The sequence below is a fragment of the Puma concolor genome, chromosome E1, assembly GCF_028749965.1.
Source record: "Puma concolor isolate L17-30 chromosome E1, mPumCon1.1.hap2, whole genome shotgun sequence".
Lineage (NCBI taxonomy): Eukaryota > Metazoa > Chordata > Mammalia > Carnivora > Felidae > Puma > Puma concolor.
The window spans coordinates 37,646,349-37,670,171 of record NC_141680.1 but is presented as its reverse complement, the minus strand read 5'-3'; the positions used below and the strand labels follow the sequence as shown (position 1 = coordinate 37,670,171).

At 51.7% G+C, this 23,823-nt stretch overlaps 2 protein-coding genes across 4 annotated transcripts in view; one reads left to right on the top strand and one right to left on the bottom strand.

Moving 5' to 3' along the window:
* The window catches only part of ZNF652 (zinc finger protein 652), a 55,698-nt gene extending 52,698 nt beyond the window's left edge, over positions 1 to 3,000 (bottom strand). For 2 of the 3 annotated variants that reach the window (XM_086687066.1, XM_086687065.1), the window contains exon 1: positions 2,665 to 3,000. The gene's annotated coding sequence lies outside the window, so the exon portion shown is untranslated. Of the gene's footprint in view, positions 1 to 2,158; positions 2,580 to 2,664 lie in introns of those variants that run through there. The other variant, XM_086687068.1, reaches the window with a different exon arrangement.
* On the top strand, positions 1,954 to 5,909 carry LOC147574289 (uncharacterized). Its single transcript, XM_086685461.1, has 3 exons — positions 1,954 to 1,987; positions 2,105 to 3,276; positions 5,405 to 5,909. The coding sequence occupies exons 1-2, from the start codon at positions 1,954 to 1,956 to the stop codon at positions 3,196 to 3,198; spliced, it is 1,128 nt and encodes a 375-aa protein (XP_086541587.1). The 3' UTR covers positions 3,199 to 3,276; positions 5,405 to 5,909.
* Positions 5,910 to 23,823: the final 17,914 nt, after the last annotated feature.

Below are 23,823 nucleotides of genomic sequence, written 5' to 3'. Positions count from 1 at the left end.
ACAAGCCTGTAATACAAGCCACTTCAAGCATGTTTATGAGATAATAAAAAGTGCAATATTTGCAATCTCAGCATGCTTTCAAACTTCATAGGGTACACGGCATAATTATTAGAATAAATGCTATTCTTCAGGTGTGTGGAACAGGTTCTTTGCAAGATTCCAAGGCTCCCTTGCCTTCCAAAAAGCTGTTAATACCATGAATTCCTCGGCCTCTCAGAACCCCCAAAACGCAAAAAATATGAAGGTCTCAAAGGATTCTTTATGTAAAAAATATTGTTGGAAATGTAAGCTCCCAGAAAGCCGGGGCCTGTGTTTCTTTAATGTCACTGCCCATCACAGCACGATCACAAGCTGGAATAAATCTCTCTTGGTTGAAATATAATCAGAAGGCAAAAGCTGGATGCAGAGTGATTTAAACAAGAATAGCTGATATTTATCCCAGGATGGTGCAACGTTACTCTCCAGTTCTAAGTTCTAAACACGGAGACCGAATTCCCTAACTGCAGTTCAGATCTTTCCATTAAAACAGAACTTTAAAAGAAGATGATTCTGACGGCAGTGCCACCCTGAATGAAGACATGAAATCGTATTTAATAAAGGTGGAAAAACTCTGCACGGAGAAGGTGCTCTTCTATGGGAATGATAAAGCCTTCTTTTGAGAAATCAAATCAACCTCAATCAACACATAAACATTCCGGATAGTCATCATGAAACAGACCACCGACTTTGATGCTGAAATGTGCTGCATTTAGAATACGGTGAAGGAGCATGCATCATCCATTGGTCAAATTGGGACAAACTGTTTTGAGTCCAGTTTTAACTCTTTCTGAAATTCGCACATCTCCTTCTTACAGGAAGACAGGGAATGATGCCTTACAAATACGTGACCCCCTGTAATCAAGGAACAAAACACAAGGATACATATATAATCCACTTTGTTATCTGAGCTTGCTGCTCAGAACCAAAGTACTGTAATGCCAAACCTTGGGAAACAAAACACAGAACTCAAGTTCCTTTCACTTTTGCATAATACAGATCTTAACCTGAGGTCCCAGGACTAGCTTCAAGGGGACTGTAATCGCATACAAAATTGTGTGTGTCTCTTTCACTAAGAAGACAGCCCCTAAAGGCTTCGGTGACCCCACAGAAAGGTTAAGAACCGCTGAAGCAGACATTTCCAGAATCCCTACAACTCAGAGGTGCACATTTTAAATAAAATTATACTGAAGGTAGTATCTATCTGAATACATGTGCACAGTCCTGATACAGACAACCAAGATGCCCTGCCAGTCCCGACCATCACAGTTCAGTTGACCACTCTCAAATCAGCCCGAGGCGGGAACATCACCTGCATTCAACACACACACACACACACACACACACACACACACACACACACACACACACACCGGCCCCTCATTCCTTACGCATACACATGTTGTCAACAAAGCATGTGCTAGTTGCCATTCCCAGAACAATACAGGCCTGGCCATCTCTGGAACAAAATACACATACACATTCTTCCCCAAATTATTACCCTATTTATTTACTGCACCTTGACGACTGATGTTAAACCTCATCACAAAATAAATGAAATACCCACACACCCTATGTATCTCATCAACTGAGGAAAAAAGCACCACTCAGTGATTACTGAGGGTACACAGGAGATGCCTATCAGCAAAATACTCTGATAACGACGCTTGAACATGGGGACAATCAGAGACAGACTCACGCAGGAACATCCTGAGGACATGGTTGTGGAAAGAATCCTTTTCCAAAGGCAAGAGCACATCCCTTTGATTGGCACAAGCCATTCCTGACAATGGATCCGCGATGACAGGGGCTGCTCTGGCAATCAGGAAGTGTGTGTGTGTGCGCGCGTGTGTGTGTGTTGTGGGGGAGGGATGTGCTAGATGTGATCAAAGACTGGCCCTCTTCAAAGAACAGCATATGGGATCTCAAATCGTGAAGACAGACTTCGAGGGTGAGGCAGGGGCATTTATCATTTCTACAGGAGACATCCCTCGACAATGAACATGTTCGGCGCAGATGTAACGGGGGTGTCACTAACCTTCAGTGTCTCCCATCTAAGAATCTTAAGTAGAGCCTGATTGGAGGGGTGGAGGAGGTGGGGGAGGAGAAAGGTCTGCATTACCCTCTGGGGTGAGTGCTGGGCGGGTATACACTGGATGCATTTTATCTCAGGCGGCACAATACTCCGGGGGTTGGAGGTTTGGGCGCAGCCGCAGGGCCGGGGAGGCAGTGGGTGCAAGCCACCAGCTGCGGGGCAGGGGAAGGCTCGCAGGAGGACCGGTGCAAACCTCCCTCGGCCCGCTAACCCAGGCAACCCCAGCCTCCCCTCGGGCCTCGGGGCGAGCGGGCTCTCTGCAAAACTGGAGCCCGGCCCGGGTCCGGGAGCGAGGGGGCGAAGGAGCAGGAGCGGGCGCCCCCGGCCCGAGCTCGCGACCGGAGGAGCGCAGCGCCCCGGGCCTCCCCGCCGGATGGGGGCTGCTCCGGCCTAGCGCACGCAGCTGCCTCGGCGAAGGGTTAACCCGGCGCCCGAGCCCCGGCCGGCCCGGCGGGCGGCGGAGAGGAAGGGCTGCTGCAAGGGGCGCAGCCGCGACTGTGGCGTGTGCGTGGGGGGCAGGGGCCCCTACTCACCCTGGCCGGCCGCCTCCGCCTCCGCCGCCCCGACCGCCGCCTCGGCGGTCCATCCTGCGGCGGGGGGCCTGTAGCCGCGGCGCTCGAGTAACAACCGCCGGCCGGGCCGGCCCCTCCCCCCCGCCCAACGTCTGTCCTCAGGGCCGCTCCGCAGACCCGGCCTCGGCCGCCGCCGCCGCCGCCGCCGCAGCGCTACGTGGCCGCCGCTCCGACGTCTCGCGACTCCCTTCCGAGCGCGCGAGGGCGAGCGGGGCCGGCGGGGCGGGCGGCGCGCGGGGAGGGAGGCAGGGGAGGGGGTGTGCGTGTGTGGTTGTGTGTGCGGAGCCGGGGGCAGGGAGGGAGGGCGAGCGGCGGCGAGAGCGCGCGCGCGCCCGCGGCCCCGTCCCTCGCCCGCCCCCCCGCCCGCCCAACGGGGAGCCGACACCTCCCTCCGCCCGCCCCCCTGGCATCCCGGCCGCTGGGCGCGGCGGCGCGCATGCGCAGCCCCCTCGGGCCGGCCCCGGCGCACCTTTTCTCCCCGCTGCCACAATGTGAGCGCCCCGCCGCCCAGATAACCGCCGGCTCCCGCTCCACCCCCGCCCTCCCCCACTCCGCCCACTGCCGAGCGCCCAGGTAAAGGCGTGGACTGCGCGTGCGCGCCGCCCTCCCTGGGTCTGGGGGCGTGGTTGCTGAAAGGAAGCCAAGTCGCAGAGTGGGAGGGAGCTTGGGGCAGAGGGTGTGAGCCTCCCCGAAGTAGGGGCGGGTGAGGATTCAGGGGAAGGTAAAGTGAAGAAGGGGGACCAAAGTAGGAAAGCGGGCCCAAGGGAGACTCAGAAGTAAAAGAGCCCTTGGCTTATGAAATTAAAAAAAAAAAAAAAAAAAATCTTGACTGCGGCCTCTGTTCCTGGAGGGTAGTGTGAGTGACAGAGGACAGAAATAAAGGAGGTAAAAATATAAGCAGTAGTGGTCGTTCGCTAGATAGATGGGACAGCTAGTAAACACTGGAGAAATTTAGAGATTGCCGGAGTGGTCAGAAACACCAACTTAGAGCCACGTTTGTTCTGCGGCCAGGAATAGGGAAGGGGATGCGTGTGTGCTTGAGGCAGAGAACTGCTATAAGAAAGGAGCCCTCCATTGAAAGGATTACAGCATTATGACTAATTAGCTATTAATCATTAATATAATTAATGGTACTATTAGCTAACAAGGTAGCATTTATCCAAGTTCAGAGCCAAGAGCGGGTGATCATAATTACAAGTGCTTGGAGTACAGAGAGGGGGAGTAAAGCAGGTGAGGCGAAGGCCTAAGGAGGAGAGGACCCAAGAGGGCAGCTTGGAGGGGGAGGTTGACCTTTCCCCACCATAAACCAAACCCCCCTGACGTTTCCCAAATCTTACCTCCACTGGAACTCCTCATCCTCCTTCCGTTATTAAAAGCACGCTTAGGGGCGCCTGGGTGGCTCAGTTGGTTAAGCGTCCGACTTCAGCCAGGTCACGATCTCGCGGTCCGTGGGTTCGAGCCCCGCCTCGGGCTCTGGGCTGATGGCTCGGAGCCTGGAGCCTGTTTCCGATTCTGTGTCTCCCTCTCTCTCTGCCCCTCCCCCGTTCATGCTCTGTCTCTCTCTGTCTCAAAAATAAATAAACGTTAAAAATTAAAAAAAAAAAAAAAAAAGCACGCTTAACAAATGTCCTGGCATTAAGACCTACCTCTCTATACATTTTCAACATGGTGCAGCTACTTCGCGCCAAAATAGCCACCCTCGCCCCTCAAAACTAGTCCTATAGCAAGTGAAAGGACCCGAATCTGGCATAGGGTTAGGGAAGAGATTGAAACTTGATACACAAAAGGATTCCAGGCCTAGCTCTGTCCTTGGGCCCTTCTGAAAACAGGTTTTTTTATTACACTTGGACTCCACACTCCAGAGAGTGTAATTTGGCACCTTTGGGTCGTGTTCCTCAGTAGTGAGTGTCTTCAGTGGATAAACACTAAAAAATGATGTCCTAATTCAGCAGGTAGAGAGAAAATCTTCAGGGCAGAGCAGGAGGAAATTAGACTTAGGGGCACCTGGTTGGCTCAGTTGGTGGAGCGTGCGACTCTTGATCTCGGGTTGTCAGTTCAAGCCCCATGCTGGGTGTGGAGATTACTTAAAAAAAGAAAAATCTTAAAAAAAAAAAAAAAAAGGGAAGACTCAGATTTAATGTAAGAAAGGACTTGGCATCCATGGGGGGTGGTGAGCCCAGAATATCTGACTGGGATGTCTAGTTTTACATTCTAGGACATTTGATCAATGCCCTACTCTGCCGATCAGGGCAATCCAGCTTGGAAGAGGGAAGTGCAGAGCAAAGGCTAGAGAGGTAACCTTCCAAGCTTCTATGACTCTCCACTCACAGGCCAACCCTCTGAAGGGCTCCTAGTAGTTAGAATAGTCATATTATTACTTTCTATTTGAGGAGTCCTTTATGGTTTCTGCAGAGAGGTTACGTCCATTATCTCATCAGATCTTCCAACAATCCTGTGAGGCAGGCAAGACAGGAATTATTCCCAATAAAGGAAGTTTGGGCCAAGGAATGTTTAATGGCTCAGTCAATCACTCAGCCCAGAAAACAATGGAGGGTTTGACTCCGAAAAACTGCTACATGTTCCTGTGGAGTAAAAACAGGTAGCCTTGGCAAGCGAGAGAGAATAATTTTAATATTCAGTTCTACATTTGCATCTCCTTTATTTCACGTTTCCTTCCCCCACCCCCCTTTCTTCAATCCAGGACCCTAGGACTCGTCCCCGTGTATTCGAGGCCTTGGTGACTGGTGCTTTGGAAGGCGTTGGGTCTTGGGCTGGCAAGGAGATCCCGGTTTCTCTGCTGTCCCTTAACTTTTCCCTTTCATGCATCGACCCACAGAAGAGGGCTACCGGCCAGTGTCCTCGCTCAACATGTCACAAGAAGGAGCATTTGCTCTCAGCCAGACTCCCTCATTCCATGCCTCCCTTCTTCAGCTGCGGGCACTATAGCTCGGCAGGCATCACAGACAACATTTAGCACCTACATCTGGCCTTACTGGAAGATCAGGCTTCTTTCACCCTGGTTTCCTGGCCTTGGATAGTCCTTCGCTAATTTCTTCATTAAGAGAGTGGACAAAGGCAAACCGTAAGAGACTCTTAAAAACTGAAAGTAAACTGAGGGTTGATGGGGGGGTGAGAGGGAGGGGAAAGTGGGTGATGGGCCTTGAGGAGGGCACCTGTGCAGATGAGCACTGGGTGTTGTATGGAAACCAATGTGACAATAAATTTCATCTTAAAAAAAAGAATTATTGAATCAATACTGCATACCTGAAACTAACATAACATTGTATACCAATTATACTTCCATAATAAAATAAATTAGGAATAAAAAAAAGAGAGAGAGAGTGGGAGAGTGGACAAGACCCAGTACAAGCCACAAAAAAAAAAAAAAAAAAAAAAAAAAAAAAAAAAAAAAAAAAGGGGCGCCTGGGTGGCGCAGTCGGTTGAGCGTCCGACTTCAGCCAGGTCACGATCTCGCGGTCCATGAGTTCGAGCCCCGCGTCAGGCTCTGGGCTGATGGCTCGGAGCCTGGAGCCTGTTTCCGATTCTGTGTCTCCCTCTCTCTCTGCCCCTCCCCCGTTCATGCTCTGTCTCTCTCTGTCCCAAAAATAAATAAAAAACGTTGAAAAAAAAATTAAAAAAAAACAAAACAGTTTAGTACACACACACACACAGACACACACACACACACAGGAATATTAGCCATAAAAGCAGATGAGATCTTGCCACTTACAATAAACAGGGATGGATCTAGAGGGTACTATGCTAAGTGAACTAAGTCAGAGAAAGACAAATACCATATGCTGTCACTTAGAAGTGGAATCTACAAAACAAAACAATGAGTTGACCAAGCAAAAGCAGAATCAGACCTACGAAGGCACAGAACACAGTGGTGGTGGCCAGAGCGGAAAAAAGTGTGGGGTTGGGCGAAAGGGAAGGAGGGGAGTGGGAGATGCAGGTTTCCTGTCCCGGGATGAATATATCGCAGGAATGAAAGGCGCAGCATAGAGAATCGTGTAGTTAATGATACGGTAATGGCATTATATGGTGGCGGGTGGTAACCACACTGGAGGTGAGCACGGCATACGGTGGAGGCTGAATCCCTGTCGTGGCATTGAAAGGAACGTGGCGTTGCACGTCGACTCTACTCCGACGATAAATAAACAATAACAAGTTTTAGTATGAAGTTCTGCACACTTTGACGGTTCTACCAGACTTGGAGACGGGGGCCTGGTCATAGTCCCTTAGATCCTCATTCTCGTGGTGCCGAAACCCTCGCTCAATCCCTTCACCTATTAGACTTTGTAAAAGCCTACAAATAGACTTTGTAACAGCCGGCGTTACCCGGTTCTTACGAGTCTTCCAGATCTGATGCCCGGAATTCTATTCGAGAAAGTTGACTTTGTTCGTTAATATCTTACAATGCCATTCCTTTGCTAAGAAGCACTATCCAGTTCCTATCTCGAAGCCCTCGGTACAAGAAGCTGTCCCCTTTGCAGAATGGATAAAGCTGTCCCGGGCTCTCCTTTTTTTTTTTTTACTCACTTTTTCTCGTATCTCCAAGTGATGGTGTTTAGAGACAAGTCAGAAAGCTGGGCTTTTGCGTTTCTGCCATAAGGCTTGCGTGTGTATGAGGTGTCACGCACAGGTCTGTGTTTATGTCCAATCTTAAAGGGATGTGAGCCAAGGGCACTTTCATTCGGTGCCCCCTCACCTCCCCCCACCCCTACTTGTTTTAAAAAGGTAAGCTAGGGGCGCCTGGGGGGCTTAGTTGGTTAAGCGACCGACTTCGGCTCAGGTCATGATCTCACAGTTTGTGAGTTCGAGCCCCGCATCAGACTCTGGGCTGACAGCTTAGAGCCTGGAGCCTGCTTCAAATTCTGTGTCTCCCTCTCTCTCTGCTCCTCCCCGGCTCATGCTCTGTCTCTCTCTCCTTTAAAAATAAATTAAAAAAAAAAAAAACATTATTTAAAAAAAAAAAAAAAGGTAAGCTAAAGGCCAGGGTGTCCTAGAAGAAGAAGAGAGGATATCTTCAAAGGCCAGACCCACGAATGCATTTGTTCTGCGTTGGGGACAGAGATGAGGGAAGCTATGGGGACGGTCAGTGTCCCTTCGGTCCAAGCTTGGTTTCCGGCTGCAACATGGCCTTGGGTCATCATCTGGCTTACAGTCCCCCCACCCCCCGAAGCCATGGTCTCTGTACGTGAAAATGCGTTTTATAATTTTTTTAAAAATGTGACATGTGTTCATGTTCACGTTCATGTGACAATTTCTACAAATCTATAGTCCACATCACATCGTTTCATCCTTCCCTCGTCGTTGGCAGGTAGGAAGGGCAGAAAATGCTGTTTTCATTTTTTTTTTTTTTTTCCAACAGCCAATAAAAACGAGGCCTGGATTTGAAGGGCCACACGGCCAGAACTACAATGTGGGTCTCCAGGATTCAAGTCCGGGACTTCTCCGTGATACTGCGCTACAGCCCTTTGCTGGATACCCTACAAAGCAAAATGGACAGATGTGGTCTCTGCTCTCTGGAAGTTTGGACTCAGATGGACAATTCTGGCAAACATAAAAGGACAGAGTGATTACAGTCAACACGCATCTGCCAATAAATAAATGAGTTAAATCGATAAGGAAAGCCAGTTTACCTGCTCTACTAATATTGTTGGTCCCCCCCCCCCCCCCCATTTATTAGTAGAGAAGGTAAAGAGGACATTGTTAATGAGGCTAAGGTCTTAGGCCAGTCCCCTCTTTTCCTACTTGCTTTGTATGTGGAAAAAATACTGTGGGTGTTCCACACTGGTTCCCCTCTTTGTCATCAACATTGTATCAACTTCCTGTGAACATCTACCAAGGGTCACCCAAGGTGGGAATCAAGAACCATCATGAAATCACGTCTGCCCTTGAGCAACGTCTTCAACCATTTTCCTAAAGCTAACTGCTGTCCAAGCTTCAATGCACCCCGCCTTCACCATCTCTGCTGAGAGGAAAAGGACAGATCAACTCCGTGGCCGTCCTATTGTCACAGGGCCCGAGATTCATCCTTATCCACGCAAGACGGCCAGTTAGGACAGCGCAGCAGTGGGCTTGGGATTTGAGGGACACTGGTGTCGGAGAAGCGAGGCCAGGCCCCACCTACAACAGCTCAGTTCCTGTGTATCCTGAGCAAAGGCAGAGGCGACCCTAGCGTTAGGGAACAACGTGGGCAGCTGAGGGCAGGGATCCAGCAGGAGAACGTCCTCGTATCTCCAACAGTTAGTAGCAGCCGGCTTCCTCCCCTGGGGGTTCTGCCTGGAGGACTATCTCCAGCAGAGTGATCTAAGGACGTTAGGTCCAAATTGTGTTAGAGTCTTTAAAGAGGCTCACAGATTCTTTTAGGCAGCACGCTTAATTGTTGTCTGTAATTGATGTGACATATGCCTTGGAGGCACGCACTGAGGTCCAACTGAAAGTGATGGGTTGGGTTTTGTTTGTCTGTTTGTTTGTTTAAATTGGAATTAATTAATTAAAGAAGGCAGCTGTCCTGGGCTGTGAGTTAGTGCCAAACTCCGTAACCCTAAACCAGCCAACCCACCCAACCGGCCTCACCACCTGAGGAACAATCCTGAGGTTCTCACGGAGGTGGGTTGGGAGACCCGGGACGCAGTGCAGAAGCAGAAAGGGAGGGCTGCAACGGGGAAGTTGGGAGGGGGTGGTGGTCAGGGGACGCTCTCTTCACTTTCCTAACACGCCAGAATCTTGGCTCTTGAGAACTGTTGGGAACCATAGAAGTGTGTTGGGCGCTAGGAAATTGCAGGAAAGGGAAGGCAAGGTCCAAGGAGGTATGTGAGATTTGGGGGAGCGGCAGTCAAGGGGCAAGAGGATGCTTGGGGCTGGGGGGGGGGTGGGGATGTGAGGGGGAACTGTTGGCAGGAACCAAGCAAGACGGACCTGCTCCGGTAAGGACCCCGGAGATTGGGGGTGGAGAGGACCCTGTGGGTGGAGCTCACAGGAGGTGGAGCCCGGATGTGGGGGCGGGAGCACGGCGCCTGGGGCCTCTGGCGTTCAGAGGAGGTATTAATTAAACCCCTGACCTGAGGTGGTGAGCAAAGCCATGGCAGCTTTTCATATGAGTCGAGCTAATAACAATAATAACAATAATAATAACAATTAACGGATAATGAGACCTTATCTGCAGCAAGTTGTTCCTAGAGCTTTGTAGGCATTAAGTCATTAATTCCCCCGGCCCCTCGGGCCACCTTTTTCTGGAAGTAACGTGGGTGCAAGAGGACGCAGACAATCCTTGGGCAGTTAGGCCCGCTGCTGGTGGCTGGGAGGGTTGGTTCATTTACGGAGGGAGAACACGCAAGGTTCTTGAAGGTTTCATAAACTGTTACACGCTGTTGCATTTCTTTACAAGTGATGTTTAAACGGGATGAGTAGGGGAATGTAGAAATCGGTCACCACAGATGCCCGAACAACTTTGATGCGGAAGCTCCAGTCCCGCCCCCCCCGCCCCCCCTCCAAAGAGCACCAGGTTGAACAATGTGCTACAGTGGAGAGTGACCTGGGGGTGACCCGGAAGTGACCTGGAAGTGAACAGCGACCATCTGTGAAGCCCTAGCTAGTGGCAAGGCTGAGCGTCTGCTGCAAACAAGGTAAATCGGAGGACTTCAGACCGAGGAGGGGAATTTAGAATGAAGACTCAAGGCAAGTAAGAGGAGGAGGATTATTCTGCGTTGCGGAAATCACGTGGGATGGAGCCTGGGCGCCAAAAGCCTTGAGCAAACCTGAGTGCCTTCGGTGACCAGCTTTGTAGATTTCAACTGTTGTTTCACGTTGTTTGTGTGTTTCCCATAACAGTGAGCACCACAGATTGTATGCACCCAATGCAATGACAAGCTTTCGATCGCATCCCATAGATGGTGAGAGTCCTCGTCGTTATCCTAGTCAAGATCAAAGATATGGATATAGAGCATGCCATGTATGGCACATTAAAAAAACTTTTTTTAATGTTTATTTTTTAGAAAGAGACACACACAGTGCGAGCAGGGGAGGGGCAGAGAGAGAGGGAGACACAGAATCCAAAGCAGGCTCCAGGCTCTGAGCTATCAGCACAGAACCAACATGGGGCTCGAACTCACGGACCATGAGATCATGACTTAAGCTGAAGTCCGACGCTTAACCAACTGAGCCACCCAGGCGCCCCCACCTTTTTAAACAAAAAATTTAATGTTTATTTTTGAGAGAGAGAGAGACAGAGTGTGAGCAGGGGAGGGGCAGATAGAGAGGGAGACACAGAAGCACGTTTTACTTTTTTTTTTTTTTTTTTTTTTTCAACGTTTATTTATTTTTGGGACAGAGAGAGACAGAGCATGAACGGGGGAGGGACAGAGAGAGAGGGAGACACAGAATTGGAAACAGGCTCCAGGCTCTGAGCCATCAGCCCAGAGCCTGACACGGGGCTCGAACTCCCGGACCGCGAGATCGTGACCTGGCTAAAGTCGGACGCTTAACCGACTGCGCCACCCGGGCGCCCCCAGAAGCACGTTTTAAACAAAAAAAATCTCAAGTTATTTAAGCAAGGTATCTTGGGGGTCCTTCGGTCATGGAGTGGTAGGATGATTCTCCCCACTAATTATTAATAAAGGCGACACAAGAGATTCAGAGCAGGTGCTGAGCTTGTCTGAATCTCAGCATCGAGCGGCAGAGGAATTTGTGTCACAGTTCATGACAGTGAAATGAGAGGGACCAGACCTCACGATTCGGACCCTTGCCAGCCCTCCAGAACCACAGCCTTCCTTCCCTTCCCTGTGTCACTACAGAAAAAGTCACCGGTAAGAAGATACTAGAACTTTCAGGACTTAAATACCAATCCATCTTGTAGATTGTATCAAAGAACATACAGTAAAGTGTTCTGTGGTGACATTGGGAACAGAATGTTCTGGTTAATAAGGTAATCTGGTTAACAGAGTAGTACTAAATATATAGTACTGAATACTAAAATTCTTCACTGTTTATCTGAAATTCAGATTAGCTGGTTGTCTTATCTTTTGTCTGGCAACGCTACTTGTAGGTAAACTACTAGGAGATTCATATGCACTCTTCTGGAGTTCCTTAGAGAAGAAAACAAGGAGAGAGATACTTTGAGATCACTTCAGATTTATTGGTACAAGGAAATGGGGACAGAGAAGATGGCCAGAGATGTGTTAAGGAATCACAGGGGATACTGAGAAACACACTCATCATCATACTGGGTACATGGGTAAAATGTCACCAAGCCTTTGGCCCCACATCAAACTAACTGCCTATTTCAGGGATCTCAGAGAATCAAGCTTAACCTCCATCCCTCATTTCTTTTTTTTTTTTTTTTTAAGTTTATTCATGTTGAGAGAGTGTGTGTGCATGGGAGGGGCAGAGAGAGGGAGAGGGGCAGAGAGAGAAGGAAAGAGAATCCCAAGGAGGCTCTGCGCTGTCAGTGCGAGGAGCCTGATGCGGGGCTTGAACTCATGAACCACGAGATCGTGACCTGAGCCGAAATCAAGAGTCAGACGCCTAACTGACTGAGCCACCCAGGTGCCCCAATCCCTCATATCTTTATGCCAACAGAGAGGAGGCAGGCAAATGCTCACGGAGCAACGTGCCATTCGGAGGCACATGCATGTTTCCTCTGGGCCAGAGAACCCCCTGGTGCTTGGATACCTCCTTCCCTGTCATACTGATGGTCGTGGGGGAAATGGGTCTCCTGGGAAGCTAGGTTTCGTCCTTCATGGCATCAACCGTGACTGGCCTTTTCTTGACCAGGTTGCTATTTTTAGCAGTTACTAAGCACCAAGATGTTCCCAATGTGTTGAGTGCTTTCCACGGTCCTGAGTGTTCCGCTTCTATAATCCCATAAAGCCCTTCCAACTACCCTTTGGGGCAGATAGTCCCATTGTACAGACGAGAAAACCAAGGCAGAGAGACTTGAAGTAGAAAATGGTGGGCTCAGGGTTGAACCCAGGTAGCTAGACTTCTAAGCCTGCTGCTTTATTTATTTTTTTTTTATTTATTTACTTTTTTTTTTTAATTTTTTTTTTCAACGTTTATTTATTTTTGGGACAGAGAGAGACAGAGCATGAACGGGGGAGGGGCAGAGAGAGAGGGAGACACAGAATCGGAAACAGGCTCCAGGCTCTGAGCCATCAGCCCAGAGCCTGACGCGGGGCTCGAACTCACGGACCGCGAGATCGTGACCTGGCTGAAGTCGGACGCCCAACCGACTGCGCCACCCAGGCGCCCCTAAGCCTGCTGCTTTAACCAACACCTTAATTCGGTCACACCAACTTTCTACTCAGAATTCTTCAATGGTTTCTATGCTGAGCAGAACAATGCCCCCCCCCCCCCCCCCCCGCCCCGAGATGTTCATATTCTCAAGATGTCCACACCCTGATTCCTGGAACCTGTGACTATATTACCCTACCTGGCAAAGGGAACTCGGCAGATGGGATTAAGTTAAGGATCCTGAGATGCAGACTTTATCCCGGATTATCTGGTGGGTCCAGTGTTATCACGAAGGTCCTTAGAAGAGAGACACAGGGGCTTTAGTGTCAGAGAGGGAGATGCGATGTGGAACAAGGGCCAGAATGATGTGAGCGCTAGCTCTGGAGATGGAGAGAGACGGGAACCAAGGAGCGTGGGCAGCCTCTAGAAATGAGGAGGCAAAGAACTGATCTCCCTGAGAGCCTCCAGAAGGAACATAAGTAACCTGCCAACCCTTTGATTTTTGGCCCAGCGAAACCTCTGACCTCCAGAACTGTAGGATGATAAATCCGGGTGGTTTTAAGCCACTCAACTGGTGGTAACTTGTTATGGCGGCAGTAAAAAAAAAAACGAATTCAGCTCCCCGTTACTTAAAGGGAAAACGGAACTGCTCTGCAGGGCATTCGAGGGCTTGGGGGTATCTGCCCGGCGCCCCGCCCTGCCTGCCATGCTTTGGATACTGAACTTCTCCAGGATCCTCGATGGGCCGTGACCCCTCTTACTCCCGTGCATTTGCACGTGGTCTTTCTTCTCCCCGGAACACCGTCTCCTCACCTGTTCGCCTGGCAAAGTCCTCATCCTTTCCGTCTCAGCTCAAACAATACTTTGTCTGTGAAGCCTGACCTAGGGTTCCTTTCCTGCATCTCATATGCGCTCCCGTTAAAGGACCTGTCTGTTCCCTCTCTGGACTATAAGCTGCTTGAGGGCATGGGACGTCTCTTTGATCTCCCTTGGACCCCAGCATAGTCCCCGACTCGACTCGTGAAATAAAGGTCTCCAGAGACTAGAGCTCTTGTCCTGACTTGTGCCCTGGATGTGATGCAGCCCTTCCGGCCCCACCTCTCCTTCGATAACAAACACGGGGAAGGGAGGAATCATCTTTTCCCTTCCCTTCCCTTCCCTTCCCTAGTGAGAGACAAGACAAAGGAAATCAGGCGGTGTTTCAAGTTCAAAGAAGAAAAAGGTGGGGGCGCCCTGGGTGGCTCAGTCGGTCAAGCCAGCCGCTGACTTCAGATCAGGTCCTGATCTCACGGCTTGTGGGTTCGAGCCCCGGCACGGGGCTCCACACTGATCCTACGGAGCCTGCTTGGGATTCTCTCTCTCTGCCCCTCCCCCACTAGTGCTTTCTCTCTCTCAAAATAAGCTTTTTTAAAAAAGGAGAAAAAGGCACAAATCAAAGTTTTGTAACAGTGCAGTTATGTCCACAGGGTACAATATTCTTTTTTTTTTTTTACCATTTATTCAGTTTTGAGAGAGAGAGAGAGAGAGAGAGCGTGCGAGCATGAGTGGGGGAGGGGCAGGGAGAGAGGAAGACACAGAATCCAAAGTGGGCTCCAGGCTCCGTCCGAGCTGTCAGCACAGAGCCCGACGCGGGGCTCGAACTCACAAACCATGAGATCACGACCTGAGCTGAAGTTGGGCGCTTAACCGACTCAGCCACCCAGGCGCCCCTCCCTACAGTGTACAATATTCTTCAGGTCTTGGTTTCTTCAGCTGGGAAATGGGTCTAGAGACAAGCTACACAGAAACAGGAGCTGTGGTGGCTTCGAACCCGGTTGTATCCCCTCATGCCTAGCAGCGCTCTTTCCTCTTAAGTGAATTCCTGGGTGTTGGTTGCCGAAGATCTTGGGGGAGACTTTCCCATATTCTTCGGATTCATGTCTTCTAATAGGCACACCGATGCTAGGTGTCGTCTTGAGCAAAGGTTTCCCCACAGTCGTTGCATTCATGTAACTGAGTTCCAGAATACTGAGTCAGATGTCAGCTGTGCCTTTTGAGACTCCAAACTCACCTGAGGGCTCTCCCGTGGACACATCAGATACAGAGTTTCTTTCCAGTAGGAATTTTCTGATGTTGTAGAAGATGGTTACCCCACCCAAATAAAGGCTTATTCACATTCATTGCACATGTGAATTTTGTCCCCTGTGTGAATTCTCTGATGTTTAATGAGAAGCGAAAGGCCACTGGAGCTCTCAGTAAAGGCTTATTACGTGCCCAGTACTCAGTGTTCGGAGGGAGCCCCAAATGTAAGGAACAGCCTCTGCCCTCTAGAAGTTTACAACCCGGTTACAGAGACAAGAGTCGTGGACGTGAAACGGTGGGGGAGCACGGGACGTTGTGTAATCACACCAAGCTGCATAGTTTAACGGCATTAAGTGAGAATTCAGAGAAAGAGGCATTCAACCAGAGATTAACTAGATGGGAAAGGTGACGGGAAGGCTGCCGGGCTTTGGCTCAACCTGAAAGGATGGTAGGGCTGAGGCTGGAAGACAGGAGAGGAAGGCGTTCAGGATGTGGCTGTAGAGGGATAAAGACGCCCTTGTAGAGGAACTCACTGGTTTAGATTCTGGAGGAGAGAGGGGGAGTGGGGGAAGAAGGGAGGGAAGGAGGGAAGGAAGGAGGGAGGGAGGGAAGGAGGGAAGGAAGGGAGGGAGGGAGGAAGGAAGAGAGGGAGGGAGGAGGGAAGGGAGGGAGGGAGGGAGGGGGGAAGGAAGGAAGGGAGGGAGGGAAGGAAGGAAGGAGGGAGGGAGGGAAGGAAGGAGGGAGGGAGGGAAGGGAGGGAGGGAGGAAGGAAGGAAGGAGGGAGGGAGGGAAGGGAGGGAGGGAGGAGGGAAGGGAGGGAGGGAGGGAGGGAAGGAAGGAAGGAGGGAGGGAGGGAAGGGAGGGAGGGAGGGAAGGGAGGAAGGAAGGAAGGAAGGGAGGAAGGAGGGAAGGAGGGAAGGAAGGGAGGAAGGAGGGAAGGAAGGAGGGAGGGAGGGGGGAAGGAAGGAAGGGAGGGAGGGAGGGAGGGAGGAAGGAGGGAGGGAGGGAAGGAAGGAAGGAGGGAGGGAGGGAAGGAAGGAGGGAGGGAGGGAAGGAAGGAAGGGAGGGAGGGAGGGAGGAAGGAGGGAGGGGGGAAGGAAGGAAGGAGGGAGGGAGGGAAGGGAGGGAGGAAGGAAGGAAGGAAGGGAAGGGAGGGAGGGAGGGAAGGAAGGGAAGGGAGGGAGGGAGGGAAGGAAGGGAAGGAAGGGAGGGAGGGAAGGAAGGGAGGGAGGGAGGGAAGGGAGGCAGGGAGGGAGGGAGGAAGGAAGGAGGGAGGGAGGGAAGGAGGGAATGAAGGGAGGGGGGAAGGAGGGAAGGAAGGGAGGGAGGAATGAGGGAAGGAAGGAAGGAAGGAAGGGAGGAAGGAGGGAGGGAGGGAAAGAAGGAAGGAAAGAAGGAAGGAAGGAAGGAGGGAGGGAGCAAGGGAAGGAAGGAAGGGAAGGAAGGAAAGGGAAGGGAAGGAAACTCTTTCCAGTATAGTGAGTTGCTCCTCCATTTAGGAAACTCCCGAAGAATTAGCGTAGCAGCCTTTGAAAATTGTATTTCTCTAATGCTTTTCTTGTTTTAGAGCTCCGGACACTTTCACTTCCACCAGACGCACCTAAGAAAGAATTCTCTACCGCTGCAATTCACATTCACAGTCCCATCCCCCAACCCCCCCACCCCGCATTCTTGGGGTCCATTTCGGTTCCTTGACCATGCACGGCCCCCCCGTGTGACAGAAGCGCCAAGTGGGGAGAGAATGGCCCCTGGGAGAGCGCCCCCTGGCAAGCACCGCCCCCCTTCCCGGGCCTTCGATACCCTTTAAAACAATTCCTTCTGGGATATTCACACTTAGAGAGAAAGGGGTCATCAGATCCAACGGCCCTTTACTTATGTCAGCTTTGCTGACGTTTCTCAGGAGCATTCGGAGTAGGGAACACTCCGTAACTTCCTTGCCTTCTCCATTCCACAGAGGGCGGCCGCTGAGCACGAAGGGTGACATTTACAGTGCCTGTCTCATCTGGGTTAGACAGTAGGAAGACGTTTCTACCAGTAACAGTGGTTAAACCCTGACTCAACCAACAACTCGGTGAGGCGTCAGAGCCGTCATTCCCAGACAAGTTTCACAACAAGACACGACAGCACAACCTGTCACGGGCAATGCAGAGAATAGAGGCGAGCGGATCTCACACGTGGTGGGGCGGCTGGTTTCTGGAGGGATCGGACAGTTCCTGGCGCGGTGAAATTCTGAAGGGCCTTCTCAGTGCCGCTGCTCAATGAGTTTGTTTGCATGTGGAATTCTTAGGCTCTTGATTCTGTCCCTGCTTCCTGCATCACTTCCCTAGGAGACTGAATTCGGGAAGGGAGGGACCTCACCTCGGGGGGTGGGGGTGAAGAGTGGGGGACATCCTTTTGGAACATTCCCCCCCCCCCCCCCCCTTAGCAAGATACGCTCTGCTCTGTGAAGAAACCGGGCAGGAAGTCAAGGAGATCGATGAAAGCCACAGTAGAAGTAGACCCCAGACTCTCGGGACCCGGGTGGTCATCGGTGTCCATCTTCCCTGCGAGTTCATGGGCTCCCCCCGGGCAGGAGGCACGTCTGTCCTAGTCGCCGCCAGAGCCGTCCCCAGTACCCGTCACCGTGCCTGGCACACAGCCGGCCGCTCGGTAAATGTTTGCTGAAAAAAATCAACTGTAAACTCGGAGGCGATTCCCTTAAAGCGCTCCTCGCTCCGGTTCGGATGTAGAGTTACGTTACAAACCCTGGTGTGCTGGGGGACGGGAAGGGACACCGTTGGGTGACGATAAGAGCTAGAAGCACGTGGGCGGCCCCCGGAAAACAGCCCCAAAGTTCCAGTTGTATCTGGTAAACAACAGGGAAGCCCACTGGGGGCTCTTCGGGTCACCGATAGGAGAAGGCAAGCGGTGGGAGGCTTACCAGGCCGCATTTGATCCGGAAGAGGGTAGGGCCACCAAAGAGCAGTGCGTCTCGGAGGGGCCTGGTCACGGTGGCAAACTCAAGGGATGACTCCTGTGGCTGAAGGCTGAATGGTTCCGACGGGTGGGTGTCAAAGAAGGACGCTGCTCCTGGGCGAACTCAGAGAAGGTGGCGGTTGGAGCAGAGGCAGGGGCCGGTGCAGTCATGGCCAAAAATGGCGCCGGGGAGGAAGAAGACGCCTTGGGAATCTGGTGTTGTCTTGCGTGGAGTGGGAGGGAAGCCCCAAAGGCAAGATCTGACTTTCTCCAGAGAGAGCTTTCTGAGGACAGGGGGCTATGTCTCATGCACCTACAGCCAATCGAAGCAGAGTGCCTTGCCCGTAGTAGCTGCTCAACTAACACTCCGTAAAGGAATGCTTGGCTGGTTGGCCGACTCTGGGAGGCAGTGAGGATCTGAGAGCGTGTGGAGGCCACCAGAGCTCTGTTGACTGTCTTCTCGGCTCCAACTTCCCTGGGCTAATCTTCTGCGTCATATCACCTGTGCTTTAAGCCAGATGATGTTCCCAAAGATTGCTACTCTGTAGGTGGACAGCCGATACTAAAGAGGGGGACTCTAGCACCTACGGGTTGCGTCTCGGCCTGCAGCCTTGTGGGCCGTGCCCTCCGTTCTCCCGGGGCTCCTGCTGCCAGACGGGGTCCACGCATTTTGGACGATCCCGCTCGGCACCCCCCCCCCACCCAAACATCAGATCATCATTCACGTTTCCTTGCAGTCTTTCTCCCTTTGATCCAATCTTGGCAAGCAGGGACGTGTCACCACGGGAGCCTGGTGTTAGCGCACACACACACACACACACACCCCGCTTTCCCTGTCTCTGAGCCATTGTCTGTCCCTCTGCCTCTAGGCCTGGCCCATCTGTATGACTCTTCCTCTCCCCGGATGCTGAATGTGGCCTGTGATGTGAGAGAGCTGGGCATTTTGCACGTCTGTAAACACTGGCCTCCCTCAGGGGACTGGGGAAGATCCACCCATATGGCAGGACCTTCCAGGGAGACGCGAAACCAAGAGCCTGACCTCATGATGCCCGCAGCGTCTGACACGTAAGGTACCAGCTCTTCTGTCCTGGCCACAGTCCAGTTCTCTCTTCCAGAATCCACACCTTCCCTGGCTCCCCTCCAGGCTGACAAGATCTGCCCCAGTTGGGGAAGGATAAGCGTGGCCCTAGTGAGTAGCGGATGGTGGGGGGGGGGGGTCTCAACTCTAGGATCTGGATCAAATCATGCCCCAGCTCTGTGCCTCAGTTTCTCCCTTGAGACATTCTGCCCATGCTTCTAGAGTGAGGAGGCCGCCCCGTGCTAAAACGTTCCCTGAGCTCATGGGGGAAGAACCCACAGTCTTGTGTTCCTTTGCAGCCAGGAGCCGCCCTCCCCGCCCTCCCCCAGAAGGCCTTGCTAGTTGGTGACGCCGGGCCGGCAAGGCAGGGTCCTGCAGGATGAAAGCTCGGAGAAGCCAGAGCAGGAATAATAATGATAATCATCAGCTGCGGGCGGCTTAACCATCCAGGAATGCAAGGCCCCACGCCCTGTGCGCCTCACACCCCAGGACACTCGAAGGGCTCCTCTCCCTTCGTTTTATTGCAGCGATCCCACACTCTCCCATTCCCAGCCCAACCCATTTGGGTTCCCAAGGAGCGCGGTCCAGCCACCGGCTCATCCACCACCCAGGTTCCATGGGAAGATTCCGCTTAACAAGACCCAAGCCAGCAGCCTGGTAGAACGCCCAGCTACTTGGAAACTCAGGCTCCGGGTTTCCCAGAGAAGCATCCTCCTCGCGCCTGGCCCGGAGCACTTTCCCACAGACCCACCTGCGCCTGGTCACCGTGAGGTCCAGGAGCCTTGCCCGTGTCCATGCAGCTCTGAATTCAAGGCCTGGCCGGCCCGCAGGCTAAGCCGGCAGAGGACCATGGGCAAGTTCTGTTTTGTTTTTGACTTCTTTGGGTTCCCGGCCTCACCTGCCCCCCGAACTTCCCAAGACTCCCCGTGGCTCGCTGAAGCTAAGCTCTGGATCTCGTAGGGCCAGCATGTGGTTGTTTCAAATCTGGTCTGAATCCGCTTCTCCAACCCTACCTACTCTTTCACCCTCTAGATGCCAGCCGGAAGTAACCACTAACAGTTGGTCATACATACCCCATGCTTTTCCATTTGGGGCTCCAGTCCCTCTTGGGGAACGTCATTTCCTTCACCGACACCCGGCCAGACCCTCCTAGCCTTCAAAGCCCAAGCCCGAGTTCATTGCCTCCATGAGCACACCTGACCCCCATCCCACCTTGGCACGCTGGTTCCTCTCCACGTGAAGCTCTCAACTCCTGTGCCCACCTCCTGGGTTGCCTGCGTGCATTTCTTTTTTTTTTTTTTTTTTAATTTTTTTTAATGTTTATTTATTTTTGAGACAGAGAGAGACAGAGCATGAACGGGGGAGGGGCAGAGAGAGAGGGAGACACAGAACCGGAAGCAGGCTCCAGGCTCCGAGCCATCAGCCCAGAGCCTGACGCGGGCTCGAACTCACGAACCGTGAGATCGTGACCTGAGCCGAAGTCGGACGCTCAACCGACTGAGCCACCCAGGCGCCCCATCCTGCGTGCATTTCTTAACTCACCCCGTGGATCATCACCATGCTGAGGTCTCATTCATCTCTGTGTCCCCATGTGTCCAGCACAGCACCTTGCGCCCGGGGCACCTGCTCAATAAGTAAGTGTTGGACATAAACTGTGGCCAGTGATCATCCCCCCAGCCCCCTGCCAATAACTTCCCCACGCATATGTGCTTTGCAAAAGTACAAATAGTTATTTTAGCGTAAAAGTTGACGCCTGTGTGTTCCCGCCAGATTCTTCTCGCGTGGGGTGCGGGTACCCCAAGTCTCCCGTGAAGGTGTGAGGTCCGTGGCCTCGAGGTTCGTTTTTAACAAGGGTGGAAGGGTAAGTTCACATTTCTTTAATGTATTTGCTCGTTTTTTTAGGAAGCTCCACGCCCAGTGTGGGGCTGGAAGTCACAACCCCGAGATCAAGAGTCATAGGCTCTTTGGGGCGCCTGGGTGGCGCAGTCGGTTAAGCGTCCGACTTCAGCCAGGTCACGATCTCGCGGTCCGTGAGTTCGAGCCCCGCGTCAGGCTCTGGGCTGATGGCTCAGAGCCTGGAGCCTGTTTCCGATTCTGTGTCTCCCTCTCTCTCTGCCCCTCCCCCGTTCATGCTCTGTCTCTCTCTGTCCCAAAAATAAATTAACGTTGAAAAAAAAAATTTAAAAATAAAAAGAGTCATAGGCTCTACCGACAGGGCCAGCCAGGCGCCCCGGGTTAGCTCACCTTTCAAATAGTCACCTCGTGGGGCACCTGGCTGCCTCAGTCAGTGGAGCGGGTGACTCTTGATCTCTGGCTTGTGTGTTCGAGCCCCACAGTGGGCGTAGAGATTACTTAATAAAATCTTTAAAAATATATATATTTAAAAGGGGCGCCTGGCTGGCTCAGTCGGTTAAGGGTCCGACTTCGGCTCAGGTCATGATCTCAACGGCTCGTGAGTTCGAGCCCCACATCGGGCTCTCTGCTGTCAGCACAGAGCCGGCTTTGGATCTTCTGTCCCCCTCTCTCTCTGCCCCTCCCCGGCTCGTTCTCTCTCTCTCTCTCTCTCTCAAAATAAATAAGCTTTAAAATATATATATATATATTTTTTTTTCCAAAAATAGTCACCTTGATAATTACAAATTACAAGTAAGTTCTGTGGCCCTCTTCATGTTAGACCTGATCCAGACTTGCCATTTTCACCTCGTGATGGGGCCTAACAAAGAGCTCATTTGACAAGCCTCAGCTTTGTCATTTTCTTCTGTGCTGACTTAGGAAGATCTTTATCCTGAGGTTTCTTTGCAGGAATCTTTTTTAACCGCCGCCCCCCCCCCACCCCCCCGTTCATTTTGTGAAGGTTAATTTAAAAAAATTTTTTTAACATTTTATTTATTTTTGTGAGACAGAGCGTGAGCAGGGGAGGGGCAGAGAGAGAAGGAGACACAGAATCCGAAGCAAGCTCCAGGCTCTGAACGCTCAGCACAGAGCCTGACTCGGGGCTCGAACTCACAAACCGTGAGATCCTGACCTGAGCCGAGGTCAGACGCTTAACTGACTGAGCCGCCCAGGCGCCCCTTGTGAAGGTTAACTTAGTTTAAGTTAGATAACATGATCCCTAGTGTCATTTAACCAGGTAATGTAAACTGGGATACTCTAGTTTTTTGCTTGATTTTGTTTTGTTTTGTTTCAGTAGAGAAAGAGAGAGCACAGCAGGGGAGAGGGACAGAAGGAGGGAGGGGTGGAGAGAGAGAGAGAATATCTGAAGGAAACTGCACGCTCAGCACGGAGCCTGATGCGAGGCTTGATCCCACGACTGTGAGATCACGACCTGAGCCAAAATCAAGAGCCGGGCGCTCAACCTACTGAATCACGCAGGCATCCCTGCTCTGCAGGTGTTCAACCATGATCTGTAAACAGCGAGGGAGCCTTGTCCCCCTCTCTGACACACTCCCATGCTTCCCCCAGGAGACCCTGTACTGTTCTAGCATCCTTAAGTACATCAGCTCACTGAATGACCCACGGCTCAGTGTCCAGCCCTATGTTAGAATATCGGTGAGGCTTCCTTGACTCAGTCTGAAAGGGGGCTTCTGTGACCCCCACCTCATTTCTATCAGTACATGTGCCAGTTCTACGATCTCCAGCGCCCCCCCCCCCCCGCCGGCTCTCTCAGCCGCCTCAAGGTCACTTCCAAAACCTTCTTTGTAAAGCCCATTTCTCTCCATTTATTCCCTAAGTCCATTAAGGGCCCCACTAAATGCTCAGTTGCACCGACCAGAAACCACAAACCAGTCCAGTGTCTTTTCTTTCTTTCTCTCTTTCTTTCTTTCCTCCTTTCTTTCTTTCTTTCTTTCTTTCTTTCTTTCTTTCTTTCTTTCTTTCTTTCCTTCTTTCTTTCTTTCCTTCTTTCCTTCTCTTTCTTTCCTCCTTTCTTTCTTTCTTTTCCTTCTTTCCTTCTTTCCTTCTTTCTTTCTCTCCTTTCTTTCTTTCTTTCTTTTTCCTTCCTTCCTTCCTTCCTTCCTTCCTTCCTTCCTTCCTTCCTTCCTTCTTTCTTTCTCTCCTTCTCCTAAGTAGGCTCCCTGCTGGGCATGGAAGCCCAAAGCAGGGCTTGAACTCACAACCCCAAGATCAAGAGTCAGACCGAGCTTAACCGACTGAGCCACCCACGTGCTCCAAACCAGTCCAATTTCTAAGGGCCTTGACCATTGGTAACCAGTGGCCCTCCCTGCCACTGTGCTCTTCCCTTCCTCTGTGCCCTCCACATTTCTGCCAGAGAATCTTCCCGACACACGTCTGATTTGGGCCTCCCCTCTTCCTAGCCTCTCCTTTTCCCTCCTGCCGATAGGACCAAGTATGAACTCCTGGCACACGGTTGCAAGGCAGGCCCTGCTGACCTTTCCAAATTGGTCACCCCGCCAACCACCCGGGAGCTGCCATCTTGAATACCGTGTTCCTTCTTACCATAGCTTTGCGCGTTCCCTCTTCTCGGCCTGCTGAACTGTATGACTTAACCTTCAAGGCCAGCACTCCGGGCACCTTCCAAACACTGAAGGCAGAGAGAATGCACTCCGTCTCTCTCTGCACCTTGGCGCTGGGTGCGAAACTCTCTTATATTACGCTGGAAGGTGATTGCTCGGCGGTTTGTATCCTCCCCATGATGGTGGATCCTGAACACCTGGACGCATATCTCATTTCTGTCTATACCCTCCTTCCCCTGCTCCCTCCCAGCCTGAGATGGTGGCAGTCTCTCTGGAAAGGGCTGTCCCATTGACCTGAGGTGTCAGGCACTTTTT